This window comes from Pygoscelis adeliae, unplaced genomic scaffold (assembly GCF_000699105.1).
Source record: "Pygoscelis adeliae isolate BGI_AS28 unplaced genomic scaffold, ASM69910v1 Scaffold60, whole genome shotgun sequence".
NCBI lineage: Eukaryota > Metazoa > Chordata > Aves > Sphenisciformes > Spheniscidae > Pygoscelis > Pygoscelis adeliae.
In genome coordinates, this window is record NW_008823954.1 from 1,035,038 (window position 1) to 1,045,076 (window position 10,039).

The window sequence follows — 10,039 nt, forward strand, 5'->3', positions numbered from 1 at the left end:
GAATTTTAGAGAACTTTTTCACCAACAATCACTAAAAACGTTAACAGTATTGCTATTTCTCCAGAAGCAAATTTAATTTATCTACTGTTTACCAACACATAGGCCAAAGAACAGTTTTACTGCATAATGAGTAACACCGGTGCCATGTATTTTTAATGACTGAAAAGGAGATAGACATACCAAATGGCAAGGCTGGAAGCTGCTTACCACCATCAATTACACAGGGTTGGACTAGGTGACCTTTAGAGGTCCCTTCCAACCCAATCTATTCTATGATTCTATGGAAGCAAGAAGAGCACTTTGCCAAAAAGTTGAAAGCAAAGCTGTACAGACTTCATTACAAAGAACCTTAATAACTTTCAAACAATAGTAAGTTTCTAAAGGGTTAAGGCTGAAAAGGAGTCCTGTACTTCTGATTTGATGATAGAACTTAATTATATGTGTAAGTTTTTATTAATTCTGTTGAGCTTGTATTAGCTTGTGTGTAAATCTGCTAAAGTTGTTTCCAAAAACCCCACAACTATACAAAGTTTACTTCATGCAGAATGCTATTTCTGAAAATACTAAACCTTTAGTCATTAACCTTTTTTTTTTTTTAACATCACTTAGTGTGAGTGACAAAAAACTTCATCAAATATAACAATGCTAGCTTTAGATTAGAAAACACATCACGAAGTATTACAAGTTTGAACTGGACAGCACAGGTATCACAGATCCATGTTTCTGCTGTTCTCGCCAGAAGTGTTCAGGGTTTCTTTCATAGGGCAAGAAGAAAGAAGTCACCCCTAGTGACTGCAGAACTAGACAGGGTCCTTGTATTCCCCATCATCACAGGGAAAGGATGGACTAGCACGGAGAAGTAGCATATAGGCCGCTTTATTTCACAGTGGGCCACTGTGAGAAGAATCCTACCACCACCAGGACACCGACGGTTAGCTGTGCTCTAGCAGAAAGGCAACTTATCACTGCTCAGGCAAGCCAGCAGTGAACTAGCTGACTTCAGCTGAGGTGAGCAGTAAGCAGCAGCTGGTTAGTACATCAAGCTGGCAGCACAACTTACCAGAGCTGGCCTTTTTTTAAAAGAACAACACTGTCACCAAGAGACAGAAGAATTTTGTTCAAAAAGCCAAAAAGGAGACAGATGAAACATGAAGTAATAGTCACAAGATTGTAACCATTTCTGTAGCAACCACGGAAAGGAACAAGGGTTGAAGCTCTTACATTGATGTGGCCCCATGAAAACTGCACTGCTGTGCAATGCTAAAGCTAAAATAGAGCACTCCAACTTTCCTTTCAGGTCTCCTTCACACCGGCAGAAAACGCAACACAAATTAAAAACAGACTGATGTTGCAACTTATCCAAACAAAGCTAGATTTGCTTAAATGTTTTTCTGTATCTGTCACTTCAGTAACAGAAGTCTGTGTTACTAGTTTAACTCCTGAGACATGTCCAGGCTGTTAAAACAGGATAAGACACTGAATGAAGGCACCAGCTCAGCTGATCATAATTGAGAAAAACTTCAGAAAAAGTGACTGCTGACAAAACTACAATGTGACTGACACATCTACAATGTGGATGCCATTTTGTGCATCATCAGGGTGAAGTAGAAAGCTGTGCAGGCACACAAGTTCTACCTAGCACCTTTTCAGGGTAGCAGCAACCACACAGTAAATATATTCAAGTCCTGTTAGTTTGAAATAGACCATCCAAACTACCTTTTTACAGGCTATCAAAAATCAAAATACATTTAGTCCACTCTAATTAGTGAGAAGAAAAACTAAAATAATTACAAAATTTGCATGAAAATCACTTTTTCCAATTAACAAGAAAAATCCCATTAGACAAGTCTGAAAAGTGATACCCTTAGCATGGAAGGCTCACATTCAATAATTCAACTAATTCTGCAAATTTAGACAAGTTTTAGAACATATATAATGGCTTTACCATACACACAAGTTAGGGCTTCTCCTTACTTTGGAAAATAGCATTATATTTCACATGGAAACATTTATTAATATTTAACTGTTAGAAAAATCATCAAGAAACAACTTACAAAAATAGATTAAAAAGCACAGAAATTAAACTACAATATGCTTGCTTATGTACGGTCAGGTCTCTTCCTCCCCCGCTTTGTCTCGTTTCAATATTACAACAATATTCGTACATACTGAAGGTAGCAGCATTATCCAGCATACATACAAATTGCAAGTGAGAATAAATACAAGTGTTTCTATTACCACCACAATTAGTGTACAAGGCCAGGGAAGTGATTAAAGATATTATTTACAAGGGAGCTCATCTTCCCCTGATGAATCACATTCTGGCTACTGACAAGGTCAGGTCATCATCCGAAAAAAAACCCCAAAAAACCGAAACCTATGAATAGAACTTTTTTTGGATTACCTGAGGTCATCTGGAAACAAACTGGGTTTAGAGGATTTAATTTTAACTTCCCACTTGACACATTTTCTATTTACATTCAAAGAAGTCAATCGACGTTTTTGTAGTGCCTAAAAGCAGTATGGTGCATCAGCTTCTGTGAGACACTGTACCAATGCATTATGTTGTCAATCCTACCAGCTACTTGAAACAAATGTGCACCAGTAATACCAAGTTCTATCAGAATCTGTCAGTACAGGATCAAAGAAAAGAGGCATCCCTACCAGTGACCTGCATTGTGCAAAAGGAGCTCCCAAAATGATGGGTTTATTAACACAAAGAAAAACAAGCCGTATGAACAGGGCTTGCATTATACAGAACAAGTCAGAGGCAGTTACCCTGAAATGAAATTATTACTTACCCGCAGAATTGACTGTACTGTCTGCAGAGGATAAGTGAGCGTGGTGGCAACTGCTTTGGCTATTGCACCAATGACAAAAGCATCCAAAGATGTGAGCTGTTCAATAGATAAAGAACATATTACTCCCACATAGCACCAAAACAGCCAGTTACCCGTATGTGTTTGGGGATTCTGCACTGGTACCTGCTACCAGGTTATCTAAGTATCTTTGGCATAAAGACTTCATGAAGCCTCTGGGTCTTCTCATTTTAAAGAGTTAGTTATAGTTCAACCAACTTACTTCCCCACAACTAAAGTTTATGTTTAACTTCTACCTGCTCACAAGCTTTTGCATTTCTCACTATAACTAGGTTACTAAAACGTAGTGGAGATAAAGCCATACAACTAGAGCAATTTAAAGCACTGAGAGTAAACAAAAGATAGGGAAGTAGCATTTAAACATACCATCAATCAATAAGCATTTCAGTTTTTGCAACATTTAAACTAACAAGTCACACAGCACTTGTGAAAAGGTGACAGTGAAAGACTCCTTGAACATCACTCTATAATCCTGAGACATAATCACTACGCTATCAGGCAGAATTTTAGTTTTGATGACATAGGCTAAAAATCTCATCCCCTATTAGTGAGGAACACCTGCTGGGAGCCCAACCTCACCTCCAAAGCCCACAGTGTTCCACGATGCACCAAATACATTGTTATAGCCTAAGCTGATTGCAATGCGTCTCAGTCTAGCAGTGTGAATTAATCACTGAAAATAAATAGGTGCCCATATCAAAACATGCTCCAAATTTGCAAAGTATGTTGATTGCAATCAGAAATACGCACACACATGCACATCTTAAAAAAGTCAATCTGATATACTTAAGACAATCAGGAAAAGATCAAATAGGAAGAAAAGTGTTGTCCAAAATAAAAATGACCATTGCTAGGGGAAAAAACTATTTTCCCTCTCTACTGATCATGGACAAAACATGCCCTAATTTAAGGTAGAACTAAGTAATTTAAAAGAAACACGAGAAATAAATATAGCAATTAGCCAACAGGCAAATAACAATGCAGAGGGAAGCTCAGCTCATCACTCAAAAAAATGTATTATCCATAGTGTAACTGGATAGATCCATCAGGCACAGAGTCCTACAGCTGCAGTATTGACTAAAGATGGTAAAAAAACCCAAGCCTCATTTATGATACAATATCTCATGTAAAAATAATCTCACTATGTCTTGAGGAAAAACAAGATGGCTTTGCAACATATCAATATGATCTAACATTGTAATACAGCCAAATGCATTCTAAAGTCACAAATTTTAAGCTGCAGTGCTTTGCTGTTACATATAGTATATTATGACATGATCCTAAAACATAACATAAATGATTTTCAATTTGCTAGAACATAAAAGGAACATGAGTTCAGGAGAGATGCTGTATTTGATATAGAGAAAAAAGAAAGAAAAGAGAAAAAGAAGGGGACTATAAAGCAGGCACAGAAAAATGATTCTACCTCTATTTAAAGAATCGGGGAGGTATGGTTGCAATGCTATGCTCAGTTCTAGTGTCCATCCTTGGAAAAAGGATATTGAAAAATTGAGGCCTTCAGGAAAAAAGTGTTATTAAAATGACAGGGTCCAGAACAAACCTGTGATACTTCAAAGGCTCAATATACTTGATTTACTGGAGCAAAGGTCAAGAGGTGACTTCAAAACAGTCTGTACGTACATACTTATAAAACAGATATATTAGAATTGAAATCTCTACTTTAAATCAAGACCTGTGAACAAATCCAAACAAGTGTGAACAAGAGATGCAGTTTTATTTTTACAGGAAGAGGAATTCATCACAGGAATATCTTCCCTAGGGACATGAAAAGACTCACGTCTCACTTCACGACGATGGATCTTTTTTAGAAGATATACTAACTAAAAAAAACCCTCCAAAATACAAGAACCAAACCAAACCTACATTTCTGAATTTGCTCAAGTAACACATGTCAAAGAACCTGTCTTATAACAGAGCATGTCCCTCGCCTGGCCTCAAAACATACTCACTTGCAGCTGCTTTTTCAAAAGCTTCCGTTTAAAGCCTTCATAAAACATGAACTGTATGGCAGGATTGAAGACCAGCAGCAAGGAGGGAAAAGTACCATTCCATAAAGCTAAGACTCCTTCATCCCGTATTATCTGATGAAAGGCATCTGAGAAGAAAGGTGGAAAAAAACCATCATTAAAATTTTGAATACAAAATTCTTACTGCAGAAGATAAGAAAAGTTACACTTCAAGCCTAATATTCAAAGTGTGTAAAAATCCACTGCAGTCTTTTATGTGACTTTTTTAATCTTCCATTCTAATCTGGAAGTTAACAGTAAAATAGTGACAAAAGAGGTTCTTGTTCACATCACCATTAACATAAACAAAGCTTATCATCTGCCCAGACACTCCACTTTTTAGTACAAGCTCAGCATCAAGGTCTTCTAAACCTTCTTCAAAACAACAACATTTATTTACTTATTTATTTTTAAAAGGAAGACAGCCTGAACATGTGGGTGATTAAGAGATTAAGGTGAGTGAAATTTAATTTGCAGATTATCTGTCCAAACTCAGACTCCCAGCTACCACCCCACTGGGCTCACTACTACTCCAGGATTTGTATAAGATACCTGCCTTTGCAAAAGGTATTTTAGTTACAGGTGTGCATACTACAAGCTCTTAATTACCATCAGAAATGGCCAAGTCCAGTTTCCCAGTAAAACTAGTAACTGCAAAGTGATAGGGAAGCATAGAAATTCCAGGGTGAAACTGGTTACATGAATAAAAGGCTTCGAACTTCAGTCCTTGATACATTTCATTTAATGAACTCCTCTTTGGTTGAAGACAACAACAGGTGCTTACCTATTATGCCTTTATAATTGGTTGGTACAATGTCTTCATTTCTAAATTTTGCTCCCTGCAGCTTCAGACGTGTATTCACTACCCAAAGAGGAGTGGTCAGTAGGACATTCACTACACCTAATGCAAAACAGCACAAAGAAAATCAGCCAGAACCAGAAGATTTCAATGTTTTCTTATCCCCTTTTACCCCAATTCACACACTACTGAAGTTACTGGTAGGAAGAGGGGGAATAATTAACACAGCATAACAGCAAAAGTAAACTGGTAATTTGCAATAAGCTACTTCAGCTACCCCCCCCCCAGCTCCACCATGAATTAGCTGTCAGCAGGTTGCATGCAGCGGGAGGACATTTCTGCTACTCCTCCCCAAAACTAAAAACAAAAAAAACCCAAACAAACAAAAACAACCCCCACCACCAAACAACAAAACACACCAAATATGAACATGTTGAAAGAATCTTAAGTGAACTTGTTACTTTGCTGCATACTAAACCACACTGGAGCACAAGATACTCTACTTTTTCATGCCCTACTTCACTCCATGATGACTTGCTGCCTGCCTACTTTCAGAAAGAAACGCAGAGTGATAAGGTTAGAAGGATTATTTTATGAGGAGAGATTAAAACAGATAAATGCATGCAAGCTTGATTACCAGAACAGAGCTCCTACACCGCCAAAAGAATGAGAGTATCTAGTTTCTAGAGTCACTAAGTAAGGTGGAAAACACAGGATTCTGCAAACATTTTAAGTGAGGCTTAGAAATGGCAAGAGATTACACGCAATAACAAACCCCAACAGTAAAGTTTGAAAGTTGAGTATCAGAAGGTAGGATGGGGGAGGAGAAATGGGCAAACACACATAAGGCTGCAACAAAGAGGTATGGCAAAGTACAGTTCTAAACTGTCAGGGAGAAGGATTAATTGATATTACTTCTGCCATCACCTGGTATAGGTCTTTCCTGTTCAGTAATGACCAAGGCAGTTACTTTGAAGTAACTATGTAAAAACAAGCTTCTGATCTTTCTTATTAATACTTCTGCATCACAGAAATTAGCAATTGCTTCTACACTAGTTGCTTTGGTAGGAGTCTGAGTGACAGACTGAATTATTCCATTATATCGAGATGGACACAGTATATCACTATCAAGAACAGTGAATCTGAAAAAGGTGAAACTTTACTACCTACATTGTGCCTGTTTGTTCTTTTTCTTTAAGAGGGTTCAGAAAAGCAGAATATAAACATAACTATCTTTCAGTATCCTTCACAAGGACTACAATCGGCTCTCAAAGAAGTTTTGAGCAAAATCAAGCACTAGAAAAGGCAAGCCACATTAATCTCACTTAACCAAAGTCAATGTGATTACATTATGGAGTAACATGTTAGAGTACAATATACTTGTAATTTTTCACCCAGACTCAGTTAAAGGAGAAGTCATAAAACTTTATTTTCCAGACTGGAAAGGTAATTTTTTTTAGTATTTTTTTTCCAATCTGTATTTGCTACCAGTAGGAGGAATGAGAGATGGGTAGGGACAATTAGTAAACACCTCAAGTGGAATTTTTCAGCTTACACCAGGTATTATTCCATTATAAGGATATAAACTATGGACACTGAAGAAGTCATTTAACTGACAAGCTATTACTCTAATTCCTGTAGCCTTTGCTCCAGAATGTAATTATAAGAAAGTTTCCCCCAGCGATAAAGCCAGCTTAAGAATCTTTCCTTTCTTTCCTCCAACTATTCAGCCATTCATTGTGCCTACATGCTGAAAGTACAAGAAACTAGCAAAAAAGTAAAAAACCACCACTAGCCCCCGCTCCCCCCCAAATAATCACAGGCCTTTTTTTTTTTGCAGGTTTTTTGAAATCAGCTTGTTTCAGTGTGGTTGCATGAGCAATTGTTCCTGCAGAATCGTACAGGCAAACACAGGCACACAGTGGTAATTTTTCACATTGGATTTGCTAGAAAAGCTATTAGTGTCATCCATCTCTTCAAAGAAGCCACTGTAGCATCCACATGAGAGGAAGGGATAAAAAAGAACATAAAGTTCCCACTGAACTTGCATATATCTAGGAACTCACTGTCACTTTCAGATGACAACCCAAAAAGAAGTCTGAAAACTGGCACCCAAATCCTTACATTAAAAGCTTTTTCTGGAATATTTTTGATTAGGATAAGAATTGGCATGTATCTTTCCCTCTGGAAAAAACCTATCACCTCTCCTTGCCACTTGTCTTCAACATCTAAAAGATAATGCTTAGATACCATGGTAAACAACACACCAGACACAAATAAAATACTAGACTGCAACAGCACTCTGCTGTGTGCCAGAATTCACAACAGGAGCAGTTTATGCACCAACTTATGTATGAGGTGGGGAGGACACAGCAGAGCAATCAAACAGGGCTGTACAACAAAGCAGGTCTGCATACAGTGGGAGGCATAAGCACTCGGTGTGATCTCCAGCGGACTTCATAAAGAAAAACATTAGATAGAATATACTAAAAATACATTTTTGATGAAATTGAGATTTTTAAGTATTACCTGCAACAACCCCAAGAACCAAGTCTTTTCCAGTGGTTGAATGCTGACCTTTGACCCAGAGAGCTTTAAGACTATTAAATGTATAAAAATAAACAAAATTGGAGCAGCAAAGGCTAGAGATAACAGGGAACCATCCTCGATACGGTGCCAACCTAACGGAGAGGAAAAAGTCATGGTAAGTAAGGATCAGCAAAGTATTTATGTGATCTGGTTGATTTTACATGTTGTCCGAGGGTCCCAGAGATACAATACTGTATACTACATATAATACTAACTAGATATGTCTTTATCATTAATGGTAACAAATCATACCATACTAAACTCCTGACTCTACCATAAAAAAATTAAGCACTTATGTTTATGAATTATAGTAATCAGGAATAATTCCATTGAAAAGGAGCTGTAAAGGTACAATATATTTACAGTAAGAAGCTTGAGGCTCACTCACTCCAAAAGTGAGTATTACCACCGTATTCGCTCTCTAACAACAGCCAGCAATGAACTACAAACATCCAGGGGATGAATATGCTTGAAGTATACATGTTAACATACAGACTGATACAGTCAGTTCAAACCATTTACTAAAACGTACCAAGGCACGAGGAGAATTCTCATCTTCGTTGAGAAACGGAGTTGTCAGTCCAATACAAAAGATAACACCCCAGTAGAGAGATGCTCACATCTCCAAGGAAACAAAGCAATGCTTAACATAGCCGGGAAAAAAATTAAGACAACTACTGCTTCAATAAAAAATAAAAAACTAGAGTAAGGAAGAAAAAAATGTATGTCTGGATTCTTACATAAAATTTAAAGACGGAAGACTAGTTACTGAATTTAATATACTCCACCAAGGAGAGTTTTCCAAAGGATGCAACCTGGGGCATGAGATATGCAGGTGGGAGGAATTTCTAATAAACGCCTTGCAGTAAAGTCTACAGCAAATCAGTCAGGAAAGTGAGAAAAAGATCAATCTAGTTAAATTTAAATAGGTAATATCACAGACAAAAAACTGAATATCCCCTTATAATTCACAGCTATCTTATTTTTCAGATGTTGTGAATAATTGTCATTGGTTTTATATCATCTAAATCTATCTTGATTTAAGAATGATTTCGTAACAACTGACTAACAAGGCTTCCTTCTCTGACAGGCCTGATGAGCCTGTAAAACAGGGGCACCTCAACAACTGCCCTACATCCCCAGCATATTCCACAATACATCCAAAAAAAGTTAATGATATGCACCTTCACTGAAGCTGCACAGGACAAGTAGAAAACTGGAATCATGTTAAGAGCATAAGAAATCTCCTCAATGACCAGCAGTAATCAAGGAGGCTCTTTAGTATTCATTAAATATTGGGAATACACAGAATATAAGGATCCTCAAGAAGGAGACCATAAAAGATGCAAGGCTGGTAAATGCAGCATCTGACTGTTCTGACGTAAATGCTAGTTTTTCATCTCTGATGCATCAAGAGTTTACCGCTTGTGGAAGAAGGGGCAGGCGACTCAAGAAGAGTACAGGGATCTCGTTAGGTCGTGCAGAGAGGAAATGAGAAAGGCAAAAGCCCAGATAGAACGCAACCTGGCCGCTGTCGTTAAAGACAACAAAAAAAGTTTTTACAAATATATTAATGACAAGAAGAGAGCCAAGGAGAATCTCCATCCTTTATTGGATGCGGGGGGGAACATTGTCACCGAGGATGAGGAAAAGGCTGAGGTACTTAATGCCTTCTTTGCCTCAGTCTTTAGCAGGCAGACCGGTTATCCTCAGGGTACTCGGCGCCCTGAGCTGCAAGACAGGGA

General features: G+C 37.8%; 1 protein-coding gene across 1 annotated transcript in view; it reads right to left on the reverse strand.

The window, feature by feature from the left end:
- The window catches only part of SLC25A17 (solute carrier family 25 (mitochondrial carrier; peroxisomal membrane protein, 34kDa), member 17), a 17,202-nt gene that overhangs the window by 2,559 nt on the left and 4,604 nt on the right, over positions 1 to 10,039 (reverse strand). Inside the window, exons 3-6 of the mRNA XM_009321839.1 lie at positions 8,235 to 8,386; positions 5,691 to 5,807; positions 4,850 to 4,995; positions 2,802 to 2,897 (exon numbers count right to left, since the gene is read on the reverse strand). Of these exons, the coding sequence (XP_009320114.1) occupies positions 2,802 to 2,897; positions 4,850 to 4,995; positions 5,691 to 5,807; positions 8,235 to 8,386 (511 nt within the window). The remainder of the gene's footprint in view (positions 1 to 2,801; positions 2,898 to 4,849; positions 4,996 to 5,690; positions 5,808 to 8,234; positions 8,387 to 10,039) is intronic.